Below are 23,583 nucleotides of genomic sequence, written 5' to 3'. Positions count from 1 at the left end.
ATTTATATAAGCGAATTCACCGAAAAAAAGATGATAATAAATGTAAAAAGAGTCGTATTGGCAAAGAAACTAGGCCTAAATATTTACTTCTACTATTATATCCACTTTGAATGAATTAATGGCAAATTTGTGATTTTGTAAAATGATTAGTTGTATTCGAATCAAATTTATATGTTGCGAAACTTAATTCGCGGAGAGCTGGTATTTATGGAATTCACAAAGTTGAATAAGAAAAGTATTTTGGAAAGTGAAATATATAGTGTTTATGGAAGAAGCAGCATGAGGTAGGAGCATCGAAATTGGCGGCTACGCACAAATGGCCCTCCCAAATTTACACTTTTCAAATCTTTCACCCTTCAAATCCTCAATTTCTCATCTCATCTCAGCCCTAATTCATTGATTCCATTCCATTTCGATCCAAGAAGCACCAAATCATTTTCTATGGCGTCGTTCCGCAGCAGGAGTCTTCCGTTTGCCTCTTCGCGTCTGGTAATTCAGCTGCTCACTAACGAATTTATTGGTTTTTTTTTTCTAAATCTTCGAGTGACATTTGTCTGCGATTTGCTTTTGGCATCAAGTGAGATATTGTGATTCAAGATGCGCTAGATAGTGTTTACTGATTGCTGAATTACATTGTTTTACCAGTTACGATTTTAATCAGCAAGTTGTATTTATCATCACTTCTGATTACTAGTTTCTGTATTTCTTTGATTTTCAGATGCAGAGCACGAATCCTGTGCATTCTGGAGCTGTGGAAGGTCGTTTCTATTGAACTGTCATGTTTGCTTATTTGATATACGAAGCATGTTAGTTTTGTGGAGTAGTTCCTAGGTTTATGTGTAAAATGCAGCATGTTGCACTTCCGCAATTCTTAACAGTTGATTATTCTTGCAATTGGAATGCATCTCGTTCGAGGCAAAAATGCGAGGTGTAATTGATCATATTCAAAATTTAATTTATATGATTGTTTGTAGCTCAAAATGCAAATATGGACTTGTTCTGCTAATAACTGAGGAAGCTCTTGATATGAAAAATAGGGATGATTGTTTATTTATTTGAATTGTGGTAATTTATAGGGGTGGGTGGGAACATACTACGCAGATTTAGATCCATTATCACTACAGAGGAGCGGGTGCAGAAATTGGAGAAGGAAGGGACCCATATCTTGCAAGAGGAAATTGCCAATATTCGGCAGGCATTTACTGCTGCGAAAGACAAGTTCCTCAAAATACCAGATGCGCTGAAAGAAATGCCCAAATTAGATCCTAAAGGTCACAAGTGATGTTGCCTTTAATTTCCTTAAGCTACAATGTCAACTTATCTTGATTAAATAATTTATTTTTCAAGTTTAGTATGTTATCTAAAGCAGTGATACTTATTTGCATTGTAGGCATATATGTCAATAAGAACTTGAGATTGGACAACATACAAGTGTACGGGTTTGACTATGACTACACATTGGCACACTATTCTGCCCATTTACAGTGCTTAATATATGATATGGCGAAAGAGTATTTGGTTAATGAGGTTTGTTCTTTGACATCTATGAAGAAGTTCTTATATAATTCAAGTTCCCTCCATGTATAATCCTCCAGAAGCAAGTAGGAATTTACATATTTGGTCTTTGTTGTGTGGTTTTCAGCTTAGATATCCTTGTAGTTGCTTGGAGTTCAAATATGATAATTCATTTCCAATAAGAGGGCTGTATTATGACAAGTTAAAAGGATGCCTGATGAAGCTGGATTTCTTTGGAGCAATTGAGCCTGGTGGATGCTATTTTGGCAGACGCAAGGTATTATCTAAGCTTTTGTCATCTTATTCTTGTACTTTATGTTAATCCCTTCTAGAGAAAAAAGTATTTGGAATGGACAGAAATTTCTCTTCTATTCTTATCAAATTTTTGGGAGCTGTATCTTACTCTCAGAATGGACTTGAAATTTTGCTGGATAAGTTACAGTTAATCCATGCTACTGCAAATAGAAGGTTTCATTTCTGGAACTTCTAGGACTGGGGCAATGTGTCTTGGTTTGTGTAATTGGATGTCGTTTGGCTTGAGTTCTGTTTCTTGAAGCATATGAGGTTTTAGATATTGTTATAAAGGTTGCCTTCTTTATTTTTTGTACCAGCTTACCCGATCAGAAATTGACAAATTATATGGCACAAGGCATATTGGTCGTGATCAAGCACGGGGTCTTGTGGGTTTAATGGACTTCTTTTGCTTTAGTGAGGTTAGTTCTTTCTTATATTTTTATTCCTATTTCAGTTTTTCCCGCCATAGAATTTCCATTGTAACTAATCATTTTTTTATTGTATGCTATGAATAATGTGGTACATATTGTTATATTGTATTTCTGTGGATTGAGAACTAATAGAAAGGGTAGTGTTGTACCTACCATTCTACCTCAGAATGAACATTCCCTTACTTGCACAAGGAGGGTTGATTAACAATTCAATGTTATTTTTCGACACTCGACAGGCATGCCTTATTGCTGATATTGTTCAACATTTTGTTGATGCTAAGCTGGAATTTGATCCTTCTTATGTTTACCAAGACGTCAACCAAGCAATCCAGCATGTACATAGAAGTGGCTTAGTACATCGAGGAATCCTTTCTGATCCACAAAAGTACCTTGTAAAGAATGTATGTAATCATTTTCACTAATTACTTCTTTTATCATCTACTTTGATACTTCCAAAGTGAAGATTTTACTGGTTTACTCAACATTTTGGTGTCCTGTACTAATCCAGGGACAGCTACTTCGTTTCCTGAGAATGCTAAGAGATAAGGGAAAGAAGCTTTTCTTACTGACAAACTCTCCTTTTTATTTTGTGGATGGAGGAATGCGCTTCATGCTGCAGGTAACTGTCATGTCAGAAGCAGACAATGTGGATTTATCTGCTCCTTGTACAGTTGCCAGAGGTTGAATATTGTTTTAGGAGTAATATTTGTCGATATGTTTCTCAATTTTGTGGATATTATTTCCTTGTTTAACTAGGACTCATTGGGAGACCAAGACTCCTGGAGGGAACTTTTTGATGTCGTGATTGCTAAAGCCAACAAACCGCAGTTCTATACGTCAGAGCATCCATTTCGGTACTCCTGTTTTCAGATTACATGTTTCCATCTTGATGCATTTGCATGACACATATTTGACTACCATTAAGTTTTATGGGCGGATGTTATTTTTTCTATCAATTCATCATCAGTTAATTTTATCACACAAAATATGTTGGTGGGAAATCTTCTTTTGGGATCTAAACTTGTTGCCAATGTTTGATCAATTATATATGATTTAGAAATTACTACAGTGTGCAAAGGTTTCTTCAGAAAGATTGTCTTCAAGGAGGAAAAATTGGAATTTATAAAGTGGAAGTCCTTTAAGGATCTGGGATTAATATACGAACATACTATACAGATACATCTTCCGCGGTAGTATAACATATTAGATTTTACATATTTTATGCTTTTTTTACCTATGCAGTTGATAAATATTGATGTGAGTTTCTCGATCTAGCCAGCCACACCTATGTTATACTATGATTTTTTTGTTAGTCCTTCATATGGCCCAGTAGACACATAATTGACTTATGGTGTTTATATATGTTTTTTTCCCTTATGTATCTCTCGAAGAGAGAGATGGGTCTTTCTTGTATCTCTGCCTTTGAACTTGTCAAAAGTTTATCTCAACTAATTTCCTTTTTCCCTGCTCCTTTTCTTTGAAACTTCATCTAGCTGTTATGATGTGGAAAAGGACACATTGGCTTTTACTAAGGTGGATACTTTTCTTCCGAACAAGATATACTACCAGGGATGCTTGAAGGCTTTCTTGAAAATAACTAAGTGGAATGGTCCTGAGGTACTCACTCCTGCATAGCCACTGGCCACCTCCTTCTGAACACAGTGATACTACTGACTTGTTTTGTTGACTCAACAGTCTTGAACATTTGAAATTTTCAGAAGCATGTAAAGTTATTATGCATCAGTATTTTCTTAACTTTCTTTTTGTTTAGTGATATAATGTCTTACTTATGTAGGTGATGTACTTTGGGGACCATTTATTTAGTGACCTGAGAGGGCCTTCAAAATCAGGGTGGCGCACAGCTGCCATAGTGCACGAATTGGAGGTATGCCTTCAGTCTTGTTGTTCTATATTTTATCAGCATATGTGGTGACACAACTGCTCCTTTTTTAGGCTTGAAGAGGAAAATTGTTTTTGTTCATAACATTTCATTATGACAGCCCAAAACGGCCTAAAAAATGGAGTTCGTTTCATTATTTTCTAACAATGAGAAAACTGGCTCAAGGCTTGACTTTAATATTCTTTGATCCAATTCAGATTGTAAGTCTAAAAGATTGTATATGTGTAAAATTAATTTTTGTTTAGTAAAATCTTTGAATATTTTTGTAGAACGTTATACTCATATTGTTATATTGATAATTTAAAAAGAATATTGTCGCATGCCTCTTCTATGGGAATTTAAGTTCAGTTTCGACATATTCCATGGGCAATTGGCCATAGTTTAGTTTGAGCTGCTCGTAAGAACTCTAATAGCTAAGGAAGTGGGAGTAGTATTTAGTAATAGGCCATCTTAGCTCCTAAAAATATACAGGTTTCTTAACTGTGTTTTGTTAGGACCTCTGACATGGTCTGGCTATCAAGTTTCAAAATATGACATTATCAACAAAACTAGAAAATGTTAGCTGGTGCCTGGTGGCAGCCTGGTTAACAACATGCAATGTAACTTGCTTTGCGAATAAGACCTCACCAAATCTCAAATCCCCACTACATTAGGGGTGATTCTTCCAATCACTTACAATAATAACTCAATCACAGTAAGCAAATGATAGACTGGATGGCTTTGAAAATTGAAGGAAGTAGAAATGCATTGAGAAATCGGATGACTCATGCCTGCTCTAGTATCTTGCTACACAATCCCATCTTCGGATGCATGCAACCTGTAGCAGTGCCATTAATGTTTTGATATGCCATTGACTTCTTCTTTTGTGCTCCTGAAAGAAGTGTGCAAGTCAAGAACATTTAATATCCATTATATGGTTGTTGGCATGCTTAATGCTGTTCCAAGATTGTTGGTTATAGTCAAAAGATTACTTGTAATAGCTCTTTTTGTAGATAAATCCATAACATTTTATCATCTTGTCTTGCTTGAGATATGAAGTAGCGATTATTTTCTTGATTGATTGCTTTCAGAATGAGATACGGATCCAGAATGAAGACAGTTATCGTTTTGAGCAGGTAATTCCTTTTGAGAACTCTTGAGGTTTACTTATCGAGTGTTCCAACTTCTGAGTCAGATATTCTGTGTGAAATTTGATATGATGTGTATGTATCATTCAGATGGAAGCACTTGTATTACATTTCATTACTATAATTACTATTTTGCTTCTAATTAATATAATAATTTATATTTATATATTATTAATAATTAAGTACTACTATATCATTGTATTATCTCACAAGCCATTAGCTCACTGTATGTGTGCACATGGATACACTCATACTATCATTTGTTAGCTATTTTGTACTCAAGACTGTTATTTAACACGCAAAAGCGAGCATACACACTGTATATACATATATATAGTTATTAAAAGTCATTTCAGTTATGAGAGTAATACTCTATTATATTAAGATTAAATATTGAGTTACCATCCCATAATTAGTTTGTGAATGTGCTAACCTACATGTTCACAGGATAATAATTTGTTCCTTTTGGGGGTAAATTCTTGGTTGTTTAATTTTATTATGTTATTTTTATATACTGAATTCTCAAACCGCCTCTTAACTCCACAGGCGAAGTTACATATAATACAAGAGCTTCTAGGGAAACTGCATTCTGCTGTTGGTAAGGGCGACGAATGTGAAGAATACACATCTCTTCTTCAGGACCTCAACAACGAGAGACAGAAGGCACGTCAGACTATGAAAGACATGTTTAATAGGTCCTTCGGAGCTACATTCTTGACGGACACAAGTCAAGAATCTGCATTTTCTTACCACATCCATCAATATGCTGATGTTTACACCAGCAAGCCTGAAAACTTCTTGTTTTATCGTCCCGAGGCATGGCTGCATGTGCCTTATGATATAAAGATCATGCCGCACCATGTGAAGGTACATTTAGTACTATTGCATGCCTTTTTTTAGACAGGAAATTTTTTTCTGACTTCACTTTCACTTGATATGAATCGTAGAGAAAGAGAAGTTTAGCTAAAATAAATATGAATGCTGCTAAAATTCACATTAATTGCATGCATCCAATCCTTCGGTCGTTTTATATTCCGTGTAGAGCTAGTTGAAGTTGTTGACTGCACATGATCATGACAGCATAGTGTGTATTGCAATCTTTTCAACAATCTTTGTCAATGTAAAATTGGTATCTCAATCGTTTCTGAATTTATTTCAGGTATCTTCGAGCTTATTCAGTAGGTGATCGATACGCACTCAGAACCCTCGAATGGAAAAGAGAAGCAATGACCTACCAGTGCAGTATCACTTGAGTCTGAAATTATTCCCATACACACAGTTGGCTTACAGTCATTAATCAAAGCAATACTTGAGAAGATTGTCTTCCACCTTTGACGGCCAAGATTCTTCTATCCATTCGTTCATTTTTTGACAACGTAGTTTGCAACTGAGTTAATGTATAATCTCGTTTAGTTTAGAGAATTTATGATGATTTTTTTTCTGCATCGTCATATTTAGTGTCGCAATAATGTCCGAATTAGTCATGTTATAGTATGACGTATGGCTTATTAATATTGTAGCATCAAGATCTGCCTCTCCATTGCCAACTGCGCTGCTCCGGTAGGCTAGCTTCTAGGACATGAAAGATTAGTTGAAGTTTTGGAATAAATGTCCATTTTTGTTGATTAAAATACAATGATGTTTATCATGTGAGGAGGGTATAATATCCATTGATTAATTTTCCATTTATGGACTTTTATAAACCAAATTGCCCCGGCTAACAAATAACGAGGTTTGAGAAAGGACATGGGTTATGGATGCTGTTATAATGTACTACTCCCTCCGTCACTTAATATTATACCCTCCTCACATGATAAACATCATTGTAAGAATCCTAAACTCCCTCAGTCACTTGATAAGAATCATATTTGGTTTCAACATTGGCTTTAATAAAAGTTAAGAAAAGTGAATTGAATAAGTTAATGGAATATGAATCCCACGTATGTATATATTTTAGTTTTATAATAAAATGGGAGTGAGATAAGTTGGTGGAATGTGTCGCTTAATGTGGAGCGAACGGAAGTAACAAAATAGGAGTCTTAATGTAGGACAAAGAGAGTAGTAATTAAGTACTGGCAAACTTTAGACACATATCTGTTACCCGTTTTTTTATTTTCATTGTAGATATCTTAGGGGCTGAAGTTATTTTCTAACTACTATAGTACCTCAGGGAGTGATCAATTGCTAACTTATCATTTAATTGCTAACTACAACTAATTTAAGGACACATGATTTTAAAAAACGTGTGGTCTACAATTTGCTACGTGTAATTTTCGTTTTCATTAATTAAATTGAAAAAAATTAAAAAAAATGTCAAATTAGGGTTTTGGATGAAAATGTCAATATAGTGTTTCGAAAATATCAACACAATGCTTTGAGAATGTCAACACAAATTTAGGATTGACATTGTATATGCTTTATATTGACATATTATTTTAGCTGTATTGACATTAGCCTGTGTACAAAAAATACGAAGATTCTAGATTTTTTTTTCAAATTTTGACGTCGGAACATATGCATGTAGTATATCGTTGGAATCCTTATAAAATTATCTTTAATTTGATATATGTTATATGAATTTAAAGTTTTGGGATTTCTTTTAAAAGTTAGTTATAACTAACTTGACATTAATATCCCTATTGATTTTTATTGGAATTAATCTTATAGCCTTATTGACGTTTTTTGTTGATCGTATTGATATTTTGTAGTTAATGATCTAGGCCTTTAATTTGAATATCTAATGACTATTATTGAGCTGTAGTTAGCAATATAACACTCCCCATAGTACCTCTATCTCATCAGCATTATATATTTGATTTTAATATTTGATAAATTATTGTATTTATTAATATTGTCATTCAGAGTCTATTTATTTGGGGCGAATTATGATTGGATCAAGTTTAATAGGGGCTGCTCACATGGTGGTATTATTATTCTAATCGATGAAGTAATAGAATTTTCTAGAGCAGCAAGAAAAGTATAAACGCCCGTCTAAATTTCCAGAAGCGGAAGAAGAAATGGCGGTGATCGAGCAAGATTCCTCCGGCGAAGAAGATTGCAAATCGCAGCCTCGTGCGCCCGCAGCCGCGCCCTCGGGTTACAGTACGGACGGCTATGAGACTGCCAGTGATACCGAGCTGAACGACGCCGTTCCGGGACAGGATGCTCATTCTCGCAGTAACGGGGATAGCGCTGAAACTGGAAAGAGCTTCAGTAGTGACGCAAACGGTAACGCAGACGGCCAAGTCAAGGTAGAACAACAGCGAGAGCAGACTGTTACAGTCGATAAGGACGCCGCTGAGGTAATGATTTAGCTTCTTATTATGATGCTTGATTTAGAAGAGGCTATGCATTTTTTATTGTAGCTTCTGGACGACTGAAATTTCTCACAATTTTTAAAAGTTTAGTGTTAGTTTCTGAATATTAGGGTAAGGATTTTTAATTGGTATAGTTAGTCTATTGATTCAGAAGGTAGGTTGAACTTACGCCAATCTGTAATTAGGATCTGTTATACTATTAAGCATAGTTAACTTTAAAATGGTGTTAGTTTTATAGGGATTTTGTTTGAGATCTATGTTAGGTTTCAATTTTTAAGTTTGTCAACATCAAAAATTAAACTGCGCTCTGGAGTGGTAATGCTTTCTTACTTTTGTTTTATGCTGTTTATGATAAGTAGAAAGCTTTAGCCCGAGCTAATGATGTAAAACTCGAGGGGAATTTGTTGTTTAAAGATGGACTATATGAAGATGCGTTGTCCAAGTATGGGTGTGCCATACAAATTGCGCCAGTTGGTGATTCATCCAGTGAAATACGTTCGATATGTCATGCAAACAGCGCTACTTGTTTCTTCAAATTGGTATGTTCCTCTAAAGTGAGATTGAGAGTTGGATGCATAATTTTACTGCATAGTTATGTTTTTATATTTTTTTCTTATTGAGCTTTGGTCCATGATGATGTGCATCTTACTATTATGTTATATGATTATAAAAAAACGTGTGTGAAATCTGAATGAAACCTACAACCTTATATCTTTATTACTTCTAGCATAGTCTAGGCGGATACTTTTTTGCCTTTTGACCCGCATCTTGCTTCCTTTTTCCTATTGCACTCTTAACTTTGCGAAAAGCAGCTATTTGTGTAACATGTTGTAGTTTTATATAGAACTACAATTCTTATGCTCATCTAAGTCCTGTTTAGCAATGTAGTGAAGCACAAATACTATTATATCTACCATTTATAAGAATGTTTTGAGCTCTGTATTTAACAATGCTAATTCCAGTTATATGTTTCTCAGCATCTCCAAATGTTTGATCTTAAGTTATAAATAAATTCATTTGCACATTTTGCAACTAGTCTGTGGAATGCACTGGTTTAAACTGATGCAATGAAGTACTGCATTTGTTTTCAGTTCATTTCAACCGATTCTGATCATGTATGATGTATCACATCATTTAGTTAATTTTTCTACTACTTGTGATCAGCAAAAATATGAGGAGAGTGTTAAAGAGTGTACAAAGGCATTAGAGCTGAACCCCACCTACATGAAAGCTCTTTTAAGAAGAGCTGAGGCACGAGAAAAGCTTGAACAGTATGAAGAATCCATTACTGGTAATTTCAGTGCACTGTGAAACATAATCTTTAATTATCGATTTTTTCCATCAATTATTAGTTTCTGCTGTGCCCCTATGCCCCTAGAATTCTCGGTGTTCCCTCTCCCAATCATTGTTTTTCATGTATAATATACTCAGACTTCGTGATGATTTCATGAGCAATAGGGCAGTGGTTAAATGTGGATTTACTTATTTGAATAAGTCAATTGTGTCTTGTTTAATTACATTGCAGTGTTATTCTCTCTTATGGTTGAATTTTAATTGCGTGTTCACCTGAAATAATATATTTACTTTTTTTCAGATATGACTAAAGTCATAGAACTGGATCCATCAAATGATCAAGCTAGGAGAGCTATCATACGTTTAAAGCCATTGGCTGATGAAAAGCGGGAAAAGATGAAGGAAGAGATGATTGGTGAGTGCAAATCTATTTTTAAGCATGTGGTTTTAATTTCTAATTTTCTGTAGTGGCCTCCGGGGCTGCTTCTATATAGTTGCCATTGAGTTATTTTACTCAAATTTGTACGTTTTCATCTGGTTCTTAAAGTACTGCTAGTATGAAAGCACATGATGACATATCTAGGAAATGAAATGACTGTTAACTGAGCTGTCTTTCTGTTAATATCTGAAATGCAAGAATATATATTTATATGTTGGGTTTATCTACCAGCTTGGGTATTTAGTGTATTATCAGCTATGGTAACCGAGTATCGAAAGAATTCAGTTTTTCTCTCATTGTCTATGACTCTATGCATGTTTTCTTTTCTCAGTAGGAGCATAGATCTAAGACTAGATCCTTTAATTGCTTACATAGGTCTGATGTCCATGTTTATGGGATTGCTAATTTACCAAACTACTAGGGCATTTGTAACTGTTCTAGTATTTTTCTTGAGAGACTATGCAATAGCTTCTGGTTTTAAGATTAGAGTTTCAATTGCACTTGTGGACAATATCACACCCTTCTATCTTTAATTTAAAATTTTAAAGGCTTCATATTACATTCACCATTGTATGCATTGTTATTCCCCAATTGCACTTCCTGATATGGGATATGGGTCGCATCCTTCACCTTGCAATTGAACACTCCATGAAGAGATAGAGAGAGAGAGAGAGGTGTTCAGATTTAAGGTTGGAGGGAGGATTCCAGTTTCTAGACTTAGATATTATAGACTATTAATTAATAAATTAATACCCCCTCAGTCCGCCATTAGGAGCCCATTTCTTGCCGGCACAAGTTTTAAGAAATGTTAAGAAAAGTGGGTGGAAAAAAGTTAAGTGGAATATGGGTAACGTGAGTTGACTCGAAGGAATAATTTTGTAGTATGGAGTATTTGTTTTTCTATGAGAAAATTAATAGAAATTGTAGTTTTTGAAGTAGAGGCGATTATACATCTCAACCTAATCAAAAGTTGGTATAAAAGGAAAGATGCATTGACATGTTAACTTGTTGTGATGTTGTCTTATGTTGAGAAGGTTCCTTGTATTAGGCTCACAAGTTGCATTTTGAACTGAGCATGATTTAGTTCGCCTTATGCCTTGCTGTTATGCATGACATTGCAATGGCTGCGCTTCTAATGTCCAGTGGAAGTCCATAATTCTACTTTTTGTTTGAAAGACTTGAAATGTTTGCTTCTATTATAAGATTGTTGTAAGACAATGAAATTTGCTGATTTTGTGAGTGCAGGAAAGCTGAAAGAAATGGGGAATTCCATTCTGGGTCGTTTTGGGATGAGCGTGGACAACTTTAAAGCCGTGAAGGATCCAAATACTGGATCATATTCTGTCTCATTTCAAAACTAGGCTATGCTTTCCAACATTCATACTGAATGCCTGTGGTTATGGGGTGACTGTTGTGGAATAAGAGCTGTTAAAATTAAGACACTGCTTAGTTGGGAGTATTTGTGGTCATTTATTGTAAAACTTTTCATTTTCTTAATGCATAAGTTATGTTTTGTTACATAATGATCCTCGTTCTTCCACTGACTTTATTCTTGCTTGTTTCCTAAGCTAAAAAAGTTTAGTCCCATTCCACACACCAATTTGTGTGTATATGTGTGTTTTTTGAATCTAAAATAAGAACATCTTTATCAAAAGCAAGAGCAAACAATTAGTCATGGAGCCTGCCAAGTATGTTCCCACCAAATTCTCCTATAGATTTCGGCAATTTGATCAAACATTGTTCCTAATTGCATATCAAGAACAAAATAAAGCATCAACAATATTTTGCCGACAATTTTGGTTGAACACATTAAAGTTTTTATAAAACCAAACATTTGCAGCCTCAATATGTTTGAACAAGACAACTGACAACTACCTATTCTATAAACCACTTCAATCAGATTACAGCCAGTAATCCTAAGAAAAGACAAAGCTACAGGAAATCTTGTTTCAACTTTACCATGTCTGCATACTCAATCAACTTTATTCTTGCTTGTTTTTGGCTAATTTGAAAGGTTAGCAGATTAGTTCAAAAGATGGCATGATGGCCGAGCTGATCTAAATAAGCTCCTCGTAGATCTATCCATCTATCGAGGCTTCTGCATGTTGCTCCAAGTAACCTCTGCTATTCATCTCTGTTAACCTAAATCAACCACCATATTCTCATTTTCAATTGCACCATACTACAAAAAAGGTTGCTTCGCACTATAAAATTTAGATTCACTAAGGAAATAACCTTTCCCAAATCGAGCATTGTCAAATGTCACAGCATTTTGCTGATACAGGAAAAGAGCAACTTACCTACTAATGGTGCGATCTTTGGCAAAACCTAACTCGTTGTCCACGCAAATGTCAGAGTCATCGGATTTCCTAGATCTTGAAGAGGTCCTCGGTGCCATATGTTGAGCATCAGCTATTGTTACAATCCGTTCGAAAAGTTGGAATGGAGTCCCCTCAGCAGTGCATAATAGTCTAGCTCTCTTCTCATACATAACCTGTACGATCAAACATTAACCACAAGATATCACATTTCGTGCAAACAATATTTCTCATGGATAAATTAAATGTGAAATAAAGAAGTCTGAAGGGCTAACATCTACTAAAGTGACAAACCGATACGCTGCAGTCCTATTGGAGAGCCCGAAAATTGGCACGCCATCGAGTGCAAGTGTATGGAATTTATCTGATAAGAAGGAAATGAATTACTAAGTACCTCGAGTATTTCTCTAAACTGTGCAAGTAAATACATCAAAAATAAAAATTATCCTAGAGGAAAAACACAATTATTTCCAAATTGAGAACTCGAGAAAATTAGAATGGAGCTGACTTGTGTTTCGGTGGGCGAAGAATGAAGGTGATACTTACTAAACAGCCCAAAATAGTCTGCGGCTCCAAGAGGCCTGTCGCATAATTCCTCAAAAGGGAAGAAAGCACAGCCGTTGGCACCCAGTGGCACCTAACGAAGAATGAGAATTGATGAAGGACATAAAAGGCATAAATTTATTCTAAACCTAGAGCTCTGCTGCAACAATTCTTAAATCTTTGGATTAGTTTTATACCTGTAATTTTCTCCCCATGACAACTTCCACCTCTTGTGGAGAAGCTGTCTGTTCACCAATTAATTGATGAAACTTTTTCTTGAGAAGGCCTGACAAATGCTTACCGACAAAGTAGAAACCTTCCTCTGCCTATAATTCATGGCAAACCAATAATACGCACAGAGAAATAGAACAAAAGACACAATAAGAAGATAAATACATTGAAGTGAATACTGCCCTAGAAGGCTAGAAGTGTTCAGAGACAAGGAAGCTTTACCAATGATATTCTCCGGTAGTCAACGGAGGAACCGATTTGATGAGCTACACATCTTTCCTACATCAGAGTTAGAATCTAAGTCATTAAGAGGTTCAACACGTAGCAAACATATAACATCAGTTTAAGATGCCATTATAAGAGATATTCATAACTTGTCCGTTGAACCATGCATCAGATTGAAAATGTACCTTTAAAGTAGCAATGAATGGAAGAAACAGATCCCTCTGCAGCCCCCCTTCGTAGAGGTTATCCGGAGCTCGGTTCGAAGTAGCAACGAGAATCTATTTGTGAATTACAACACAAATCACCAATTATAAGGCCACTAAGCCTGGTTTATAAGTCTATGCAAATACCAAAAAGTAGAATCAGAAAGTAGGATCCTCACAACTCCATTGCTAAATAAATGTCCAAATAAACGATTGAGAATTAAAGCATCAGCAACATCATTCACCTAAGCAAGAAACAAAAAATATAAATAATCTGCTGAAAGATTGAGCAGAACATGATAAATATGCTATAGGCAGAACAATAAATTACTTCAGCAGTTCAACATACCATGAATTCATCAAGGCATAGCAAGATTGCTTCATCAGATATCTCTCCAGCAACAACTTCTAAAGGATCTGACACTCCCTTGTGCTTCTGCAGTTATATTTCACCATGATCTTAAGTTCTAGTCAGATCGGATAAAATCATGTATATCATATGTTTGAACCTTCTCTTTGTGACTCCATGACAAAAATTAATTAACACTTGTTATTTTCTCAAAATAAGATAAAATGTTGACCTTGCTTTGTCATCACAAATGTCTGATGCATTGAAGTCCTGAGACAATCCCACTATACGACTACAAAGAAATGCCAACTGTAGCATTCTTATCGGAAAGAAATGAACAAGAACTCCAGCATATGCTAAGGAATGAAGGAAGAGGCCCCAGAAGCAATAAACAGGCTTTTCTTCATGGATGACACATGATACCAGATATTTTCTCCAAAATTAACTTTTCCTATTTTCAGAAGAAGTAATATAACATACTTTTATAGGCACTAGATAACATATTTTCTCCCTTAATAGATGTTTCAGATTTCTAAGCATTTTTGTGAAGGTAAGTTGATACTAGTAAGGAATTAAACTGAAACACAAACGAAAAACATAGATCAGAAATATCACATCTAAAAACAGAAGATGCTGAAAAACAAATTGGTATAGCAGTATAATAGTTTCTGTAGTAGTTTGATGGTAAAAACACAATGGAACTTTAAACTGTCCAGACAACTTTATACAAAGACGAACAAAGAAATCATACTTGTAGACGGCTGTGAACGTTTAGCATGAAGTCATGGAAATGGATCCTCTTCTTCCTCCAGTTGGAAGGACTGGAATGTTTAGAAGGATAACAAAAGCAGGAGGGAGCTCGAATTAGTTGATTACATGACTACAACTAAAACACAGGCTAATGTGAAGATAATCAAAGCACTTCAATGATTGATCCTGGGTTTGATCCTTACAGCTGATTGAAAAATAAGTCCATCAGCATAGTCTTTCCAGTTCCCACTCCCCCATACAGATAAAGTCCTTTCACGGGTGCTTCTGAAGACTGGGGTGTAAAACGTGACCACAGCCACCTACTCCTGTATATGCACAAAAAAGATTGTTAGAAAACCATATCAATTTAAAATCAAGAAAATAATGACACCCAATAATGTAACTAATGATACTACCAAACTAAGACAATTCGTGCTACATAGAGACAGGGATCAGAAAATTACCTCCCAGCTTTCTCAGAAGTAGCATAGCGATCCAATCGGCAAGCTTCTGCTTTTTCAACAAGCTCATTGTACAGTCTTTGAAGCTCTGCCAGGGTATTTAGCTGCAAAGTCATGATACAAACATTATCTCTGTGAAAATGACAACTCCAGTATCATGCATGTTTTACTCAAATTCGTAACCTTTAGAAGGATTTTAGCATTGCATATAAAATGAGCAATTAGATCAAGTTAACTACATCTCCTTGATGAATAAACCCAAATTCTTCCAGCAATTTAAGCAGTAATATTAAGTGAGTGAGTTCTCTTTTTATATTTTAAGTCAATTAAGGGCACATCAGATTCTATTTGGCAGACCAGTAATTTGCACTTCCAGTATGGAATCCGAATAATCAAGCGAGACACAAAGTCACAAGTGAATACAATTATATACACACAAGAATTTCATTCTACTTATAGAAAATATATTTTCACTCCAACACATTAAGCCAACTTGAAAGAAAAGAAAAGTAACAGAAGTGGATTGATTATTAAGACTAAACTAAAAACCTGGCAAACATCTCCATCCAAAAGTTCACCAGCAGCTATCCTACGCTTGTATTCTAGCAGAGGCCCTCCTCCATTTAGTTCTGCCATTGATTAGACAAATAAAACCAAATGTGAACTCTTTGCTTGCTCATACATTATTCCAACATTCAATGGCAGGATACTTCAAAACAATATACAACCTCCGTTCATCAATGTAGCTACATCGGTCGATAAAGTAGCTCTATGGATCATGTGTTTATATCTACTTTGACATAATTCATCTATACTACGGGACATGCTATATATAGCGCGGTGATCCATTCTGAACCAAACATCTCTTCTTGTAGACGAGCCCTCATATATGATGTTTCCTCTAGACCTGAAAGCTGGCCTAAATACCCTCGCGGCCCGAATAAGAGTCCTCATTCTGTTACAGATCTCTCTTTTAAGATTCAGACGATTCTATCACAACCCCGTGATTATGCCAAGTGCTGCAAAAAAAACTGCATCCAATATTCAAATCAATGGAAATGATTTTACAGGAATAGGGACTTATTCCCACTTTAGATGAACACAGCAACTCCAGAAATATTGTAAATTGTTCAATTAATCAGAATCCATCTTTAATTTAAGACAAAGTTGGCACTGGTTGACCACCACAAAACCAAATTTAAGAGAAAACATGGATTGAATAAAAATGGCAAGGATATTGCACTCTTACTATTTTGAGTCTTCACAAAAATTCAACCTTTTCAACAAACTTAGTATCTCAAAATATTAAAGTAAATTATAATTAACCAACTCAGCAGTGGAAGGAATATGTATATAAAATGAGCAAAGACATCTTCATCATCAAGCACAAGAAACAAAATCCGAATTTCCTGCATGCAAGAGAACGATCGAGAAAGAAAAAAAACAAATTCAAACCTGGTCTGCTGCAGCACAATTTATTCTTCAAATTATTCAGTCCCCCAATGTAAAGAATGTGTGAATGAATTGAATAAATAAGAAAAGAAAAGACTTTTAATTGGGTATTCAGAAAGGAAAAAAAAAACAATCTGGGATTGAGAAATCCTATTATTTCAATCCCCAGTATTAGTGGAGATTGAATTGGCGTGTGGATCTTTTGTTATTGAGTTGCTTCAAGTTCATGCTGACGCGGACTATTCCTACATCGCCGCCTGTTCGCCCCAACATTTATTCATCGAAATTAATCTGCACCTATTTATAATAGGTGCTGCGGTAAGTTTTTTCTTTAGAGCATCCGCAATGATCGGCTAGCGACCGTTAGCCAATTCGTCGCGCTAGCCGATCGGCTAGCCGAACCATTGCAATCGGCCAGCGCGAAATCGGCCAGCGCATCGGCGTGGGCTGGCCGATCGCTCGTCGCTGGCCGATGCGCTAGCCGATGCGCTGGCCGCCATTGCAGACGCCAAATCGGCTAGCGATCGGCCAGCGGGTTTTTCCGTTTTTTTTTTTTTTTTTTTTTAAAAAACCTATATAAACGCGATTTTCGTTTCATTTTCATTTGCACCATTTGTTTTAACGAGTTTTCTCTCTCTCTAACTTTCTGTACAAGAGCATTATTGAGCGATGGATCACAACAACGAGTCCAGCCCGGCGACGAGTGGCTCTCAGACTCCCACAGTACCTGTGGGATCTGGATGGGGGCAGATGGGCCCGGGATTTAACATCCCTTGGAATCAGATGATGGGGATGATGGCTGGTGCGCCGGGGGGGGGTATGCCTGGTGGGATGCCGGGGGGTATGCCGTGGGGGATGACGGGCGGGCAGGGGAGCGGCGGGCAGTCAGCGCCCGGGTGGGGGGGTATGCCCCAGATGCAGCAGCAGATGATGCTGCAGCAGATGATGGGGATGATGTGGCAGGGGGGGGGTGCAGCATGGTATGTATCCCGGGATGCAGGGGGGGTTGCAGGGGCAGGGGTCACCGGGAGGGGACCCGGTATATCGGCCGTCTCTTGATTTTTTGACGGCGTCGTCTCACACTTCGACCCCAGCGGAGACGCAGTTCACTGGCGATGGCGATGACCTTCTGTCGTTGCATGACATGGGGATCGATCTCGATGATCCGGATACTCCCGTTCCGGCGAGGCGGGCCGCGCCGAAGAAGAAGACGAGGGGGAAGGCGAAGGCGGTTGGCGAGTCATCGCAGCCCGCGGTTGACCACACCCCGACCCGGAGGAAGTGGACGGAGGATGAGTACGTCGGGGTGGCCAGGGGCTGGTTGGAGGTGTGCGACGACCCGCTGGTTGCGAACAACCAGCGGGTCGTCAACATGTGGGCGAAGATTAGAGCTGCCTATAGGAGGCACTGCCCGCAGGGGAAGGACTTCAGCAACGAGGAGGTCCGGAAGGGGTGGGAGCGCACCAGGGCCGCGGTGGGCCGTTTTGCGAACTTGTACGCCAACGCCCTCCGTCAGCTCAAGAGTGGGCAGACCGAGGAGGACGCCCGGAGGATAGCCGCGGGTCAGTTCCCCGTGGAGGGGAAGTATAAGGAGTTCACCTTCTGGGAGTGCTTCTTGTTGCTGAAGGACTCCGAGAAGTTCCGGGCGGGATGCGACGCTGGGTGGCCGAAGAAGCAGCGACTGAACTATAGCGGCGACTACAGCGGCAGCAGCGGCGGATCCCACGACCTCCCCCCGGATGTCGAGGAGTTTCCGTCTCCTCCTACATTTACAGGTCGCCCCCGCCCGATTGGCCAGAAGCGGGCGCAGCGAGCTGCGAGGGGCGGATCCCCCCTATCGCCCCGCGAGGTCCAGTCCTCCGCCCTCCCACCCGCCCCACTCGAGTACACTCTCCATTCGCGTAACCATACGCGGGATCAGATGTACAAGGTCTTACAGGAGTGGAGGGCCGCCACAGACCCCACGGAGAAGATGTTTCTTCAGGAGATGCTCGAGAGCATGCGTGCCGATTTAGCCGCCGCGAGGGCACGGCTTGCGGGTTCCGACGTGGGCTCAGATACCACGGGTGGCGGCAGCGGCAGCGGGGGCGGCGACGACGACGGAGACGGCGACGAGGAGTAGAGATCGGCGGGGCCCGTGTGTTGAAGCCCTTTTTTTTTGAAAAGAATCATGTATTTTTTTAAAAAAAAAAATTGTACTTTTTTTTAATGGAATGGATTATTTTTCCCGTATATGTGTCGTAAATTTAATTCCGTATTTTAATTCCGTAAATGTAGTGTATTTTGAATTATTTTTATTGCGGCTGGCCTATGGCTGGCCTAAATCTGATGTGGCAGGGGGTTTTTTGAGTGTTGCTGACGTGGCAGGGGAGAGAATGGCTGGCCTATGGCTGGCCTATTTACCATTGCGGATGCTCAGAGCATCCGCGATGGTGCTTAGGCCAGCCATAGGCCAGCCATTCTCTTCTCTACCACGTCAGCAACACTAAAAAATCCACCTGCCACATCAGATTTAGGCCAGCCATAGGCCAGCCGCAATAAAAATAATTCAAAATATACTACATTTACGGAATTAAAATTACGATTAAATTACGGAATTAAAATTACGACACATATACGGGAAAATTCATTAATTGCATTTAAAAAGGTACATAGATAAAAAAAATTACATTTAAAAAGGTACATAATAAAGAAAAAAAAACTATCGTCGTGCAGTCCTCCGTGCCCACAACTCTTCAATTATATCCTTTTGGAGTTGAATATGAGCATCCACTTGGCGCATGTTGGCAAATTCCTGAAGGCGGCCGGCTTCATCGAGAGGTACCCCACGTCGTACACTAGGGGTGGCCGTTCCGTGGCTTGGACCGGCTTCATCGTCACTGACCCAACTAGTCAGTTGTACGCCTTCGTCTTCGACGATCATGTTGTGAAGGATAATGCAGGCGTACATTATCTGGGAAACGCATCCGACATCCCACAAACGCGTTGGACCCTTAATTGCCGCCCATCGAGACTGGAACACACCAAATGCGCGCTCCACGTCCTTGCGCGCCGACTCTTGTCGTTGCGCAAAGTAGGCCTTCTTTTCATCACTTGTTTGTCTGATCCTCTTCACAAAGACCGGCCACCGAGGGTATATCCCATCCGCCAAGTAGTAGCCCATATCATGCCGGTTGCCGTTGGCCACAAATGAGCCGGCTGGACCGACGCCCTGGCACTTCTCGTTGAAGAGGGGAGACGAGTTCAGGACGTTGAGGTCGTTGTTCGACCCGGCTACCCCAAAATACGCATGCCAGATCCACAGCCGGTAATCAGCTACGGCCTCGAGGATTATCGTGGGGTTCTTTGACTTGTAGCCGGTCGTGTAGGCCCACTTCCAGGCAGTCGGACAGTTCTTCCACTCCAATGCATACAATCTATGCTGCCTAACATCCCGGGGAACCCATGCTTCTCCCCGTGCATCTGCATCAAATTCTGACAATCTTTGGGAGTAGGGCTTCGAAGGTACTGCTCACCGAAAATGCTGATCACGCCCCCACAGAACTCCTTCAGACATTTTAGGGCTGACGACTCACCGATGTGGAGGTACTCATCCCACATGTCTGCCGCGCCTCCGTAGGCCAACTGCCTGATTGCTGCCGTGCACTTTTGAATAGGGGTGTGGCCGGGTCTGCCAACCGCATCGTGCCTGAAGTGGAAACACAGATATTGACGCTCCAATGCCCCAACGATGCGCATAAACAACTCCCTGCGCATTCTAAAACGCCGCCGGAACATGTTGGCGGGAAACCGCGGGTTCTCTGAAATGTAGTCATCGTACAGCCGCTGATGTGCAACTACGTGATCCCGATCAATCATTGCTCCGTGGTGGACAACTCGTGGAGGGCGAGGTATCGCCTGTTGTTCCACCATACGCATGTACCGCTCCATCTCGCGGTTCATGTAGGCATTCATAGCCTCGTTCATCTTCCGTTCGTACTCCTCAGCATCCCCACCACTACCACCACCGCTACCACCCGCGTTACTCATCGCGCGATGATGCTCTTGTACAGAAAGTTAGAGAGAGAGAAAACTCGTTAAAACAAGTGGTGCAAATGAAAATGAAACGAAAATCACGTTTATATAGGTTTGTAAAATTAAAAAAAAAAAAAAAAAAAAAATCGGCGCTGGCCGATATACCGCTGGCCGCCTACAATGGTTCGGCTAGCCGGTCGCTAGCCGACCATTGCGGATGCTCTTAGAACACATTTTCCATTTATAATATTTCTACAAAAAAAATTTCTGTACCTCATTTTTATTTTATCATTTTTTTTTAAACTCGTACTCCGTATTGTATAATACTCTACGGTAATGTTCGATTTTCTAGATAAAATAATATGAAGATATAATGTAAGATTTAGTTATGAGATTATTTTAGCTATATGCAGTAGCAGAGCCATAAATTTAGTGATGAGGGGCCCAAATTTCTAGTTGAAATTGTTCAGAGCTAATGAAGAATAGCCGCATAAGGAACAGATAGCCGCATAAGCAATAAGGGCATAAGCAATAGGGAGATTATTGAGAGGAACATGTAGATAGTGAAAATAATTAAAACACTGTAGTATAAACATATTTGAAGACAACGTAAATGTGAATTAATTTACTAAGTATTTTCTTAAATTGTAAATATATAAGTGTGTGAAATTCATTACATAAAATTACTAGTTGTGAGAAAATTAACAAAACCTATAAATAAAAATTAAAGATGCTAGTATTATACTCCCTCCGTCCCCGATTAAGAGTCACACTTTGACCGGGCATGGGTTTTTAGGAAGTATTTGAACGTGTAATAAATGAAGTTAGATAATATGTAGTGGAATATGAGACCTCTTTGACTTTTTGTGTGCAATAAATTTGTTAGGTAATGACATTTTGTGTAATAAATGGAGTTAGGTAATGACATTTTGTGTAAATTTTGCCAAAAATAAAGGTATTTTTGATGTTCAAATATAGTAAGTAGGAAGTGTGACTCTTAATCGAGGACGGACCAAAATGAAAAAGTGTGACTCTTAATCGGTGACGGAGGGAATATGTATTTACATATTTATGGGATAATAAAATATTTTTTATTCATAGATTAAAATTACTAAATGAAAGAAAATAATACTAATAAGGTAGTACTATAATTTTTATTCTTAGATATACGTATTATTTTAAATTTTGAAATGATAGCGAATAAATATAAATATACTATAATATTATATTAACGTAATAGGGTATTAAGAGGTATATAAAAAGATATCTATATATATATATATATAGGGATGTACTAAGATGACAACCCTCTTTATTGTAACACCATACCACCATTTTAGGTCATTGGATCTGAAAATCGTGTGCTTGTCATGCTGCCACGTGTAAAAATACGGAGGGGTAAAATAGGAAATTTCTAATTTTACGTTACCAGATTGCAGTGCTGTTCATTGAATATTGCAGTCTTACCACAACAATATTGCAATTTACCACGACTGCAATATCTAATACAGTAGACTGCAAACCCGTGTTTTTTCACGAAACTTAATCCTAGGCGTCCATAAATGAGATCTAACGGACTATATTGGTGGTATGGTGTTATCCTATCTATGGTGGCACTATATATATATATATATATATAGGGGTGCGTTAAAATGACAACACTCTTAAAATGACACTGTGACACCACGCTAGACTGCAATATTATAAACGCTAGACTGCAATATCCAATACACTAGACTGCAATCTATAGATTGCAGTCCAGCGTATTGGATATTGCAGTCGCGAAAAATTGCAGTCTAGTGTATTGGATATTGCAGTCCGCGAAAATTTACCCTTGAGCAATTTTTATAATTGCCACATGGCAGCTTATTATTCGTCCACGTATACAAATGATTGGCTAAGAATAGTGGTATGGTGTTACTTTAAGAGATGTTGTCATTTTAACACAATCCTATATATATATATACATATATATATATATATATATATATATATATATATAAACAATATCTGTGCTTGAGGGGTGTCCACTCAGGATCTTTCGAATGGAAGGCTGATTGTGAAACCAGCTGAGCTATAAATACATTATAAATAAGTTGTATATCTATATTATATATAGACAAAATTCAAATAGCTGAGCAGCCCAAGGGTCCTCCCGACCCCAGCATGGCTCTGCTACTGGTTATATGATGTTAACTATGACTAATTATCTCATGATTACACATCTATGATTGAGTTGTGGGATTAAATCTTGTGAACCAAACACACAACATAATTAATTACTGGATACAATCTTGCAAACCGAACAATCCCACTAAGATTATTTTTTGTACGAGAGATTATATTAGAAGTATAAAATACAATTATAGTTGTTAGTTGGGAGATGTTAGGTAATTATTATTAAACATTTAATATTAATTAATTATATGGTCCGCGTTTATGTAATACTCCTATGTTAAGTTAAAAAATATTCTAAATCGTTTAAATTGAAATTGATTCAACAAAGTCAGAAATACCTGTCTCATAAATAGTGATAGATAAGGTTGTAAGACTTATGAATTGGATATTATGACATATTTTCACACAATTTTAAATGTTGCCTTAGCTTCCTTTGTTTTTCAGATAAAATTTTGGTAGTATTAGTTAGTTTTACTGATGGTTTTTTTCCTTTAATCTGTTTTTAGGTTTAATATATTGGTTTTTAATGGATTGTACAATTGT

At 38.0% G+C, this 23,583-nt stretch overlaps 3 protein-coding genes across 6 annotated transcripts; 2 read left to right on the top strand and 1 right to left on the bottom strand.

The window, feature by feature from the left end:
- The first annotated feature begins 128 nt into the window (after positions 1-128).
- LOC125191242 (HAD-superfamily hydrolase, subfamily IG, 5'-nucleotidase) lies at positions 129-6,793 on the top strand. 2 transcript variants are annotated; one of them, XM_048088757.2, is made up of 14 exons: positions 129-489; positions 719-758; positions 1,077-1,271; positions 1,391-1,527; positions 1,643-1,792; positions 2,127-2,228; positions 2,477-2,641; positions 2,749-2,859; positions 2,997-3,094; positions 3,734-3,857; positions 4,036-4,125; positions 5,211-5,255; positions 5,814-6,134; positions 6,427-6,793. In XM_048088757.2, the coding sequence occupies exons 1-14, from the start codon at positions 442-444 to the stop codon at positions 6,451-6,453; spliced, it is 1,653 nt and encodes a 550-aa protein (XP_047944714.1). In that variant the 5' UTR covers positions 129-441; the 3' UTR covers positions 6,454-6,793. The 2 variants fall into 2 exon arrangements, with proteins under 2 accessions (XP_047944714.1, XP_047944715.1); XM_048088758.2 differs by having other exon boundaries at positions 405-489; positions 1,102-1,271.
- A 1,383-nt stretch (positions 6,794-8,176) lies between these two features.
- Positions 8,177-11,839, top strand: TPR1 (Tetratricopeptide repeat (TPR)-like superfamily protein). Its single transcript, XM_048087760.2, has 5 exons — positions 8,177-8,569; positions 8,944-9,123; positions 9,749-9,875; positions 10,179-10,292; positions 11,562-11,839. Exons 1-5 carry the CDS (start codon positions 8,285-8,287, stop codon positions 11,675-11,677), a joined length of 822 nt encoding a protein of 273 aa, XP_047943717.1. The 5' UTR covers positions 8,177-8,284; the 3' UTR covers positions 11,678-11,839.
- Positions 11,840-12,110: 271 nt separating this feature from the next.
- On the bottom strand, positions 12,111-17,128 carry LOC125186734 (uncharacterized). Of its 3 annotated transcripts, none has more exons than XM_048083175.2 (15): positions 16,852-17,127; positions 16,125-16,427; positions 15,946-16,025; positions 15,400-15,500; positions 15,139-15,261; positions 14,937-15,006; positions 14,186-14,272; positions 14,016-14,081; positions 13,819-13,911; positions 13,631-13,687; positions 13,375-13,503; positions 13,181-13,271; positions 12,910-12,998; positions 12,617-12,810; positions 12,111-12,458 (listed from the first exon to the last, which is right to left on the bottom strand). In XM_048083175.2, the coding sequence occupies exons 2-15, from the start codon at positions 16,348-16,350 to the stop codon at positions 12,395-12,397; spliced, it is 1,470 nt and encodes a 489-aa protein (XP_047939132.1). In that variant the 5' UTR covers positions 16,351-16,427; positions 16,852-17,127; the 3' UTR covers positions 12,111-12,394. The 3 variants fall into 3 exon arrangements, with proteins under 3 accessions (XP_047939132.1, XP_047939133.1, XP_047939134.1); XM_048083176.2 differs by having other exon boundaries at positions 16,125-16,415; XM_048083177.2 differs by lacking the exon at positions 14,016-14,081 and having other exon boundaries at positions 16,852-17,128.
- Between the last annotated feature and the right edge of the window lie 6,455 nt (positions 17,129-23,583).

The sequence above is a fragment of the Salvia hispanica genome, chromosome 5 (genome assembly GCF_029641045.1).
Source record: "Salvia hispanica isolate PSC_SH4W2 chromosome 5, Shi_PSC_v1, whole genome shotgun sequence".
Classification (NCBI taxonomy): Eukaryota; Viridiplantae; Streptophyta; class Magnoliopsida; order Lamiales; family Lamiaceae; genus Salvia; species Salvia hispanica.
Note: the sequence above shows the minus strand (reverse complement) of the source record. Positions and strands in the feature narration are given on the sequence as shown.

Coding starts and splice junctions, on each gene's coding strand:
- LOC125191242 (XM_048088757.2), top strand. CDS start 442: ATGGCGTCGTTCCGCAGCAGGAGTCTTCCGTTTGCCTCTTCGCGTCTG. Junction 2,229..2,476: donor ACTTCTTTTGCTTTAGTGAG/GTTAGTTCTTTC, acceptor GACACTCGACAG/GCATGCCTTATTGCTGATAT. Junction 3,095..3,733: donor ACGTCAGAGCATCCATTTCG/GTACTCCTGTTT, acceptor AACTTCATCTAG/CTGTTATGATGTGGAAAAGG.
- TPR1 (XM_048087760.2), top strand. CDS start 8,285: ATGGCGGTGATCGAGCAAGATTCCTCCGGCGAAGAAGATTGCAAATCG. Junction 9,124..9,748: donor CTACTTGTTTCTTCAAATTG/GTATGTTCCTCT, acceptor ACTTGTGATCAG/CAAAAATATGAGGAGAGTGT. Junction 10,293..11,561: donor GATGAAGGAAGAGATGATTG/GTGAGTGCAAAT, acceptor TTGTGAGTGCAG/GAAAGCTGAAAGAAATGGGG.
- LOC125186734 (XM_048083175.2), bottom strand. CDS start 16,350: ATGAGGACTCTTATTCGGGCCGCGAGGGTATTTAGGCCAGCTTTCAGG. Junction 15,262..15,399: donor ACTTCTGAGAAAGCTGGGAG/GTAATTTTCTGA, acceptor GTGCATATACAG/GAGTAGGTGGCTGTGGTCAC. Junction 13,912..14,015: donor ATTTATTTAGCAATGGAGTT/GTGAGGATCCTA, acceptor ATTCACAAATAG/ATTCTCGTTGCTACTTCGAA.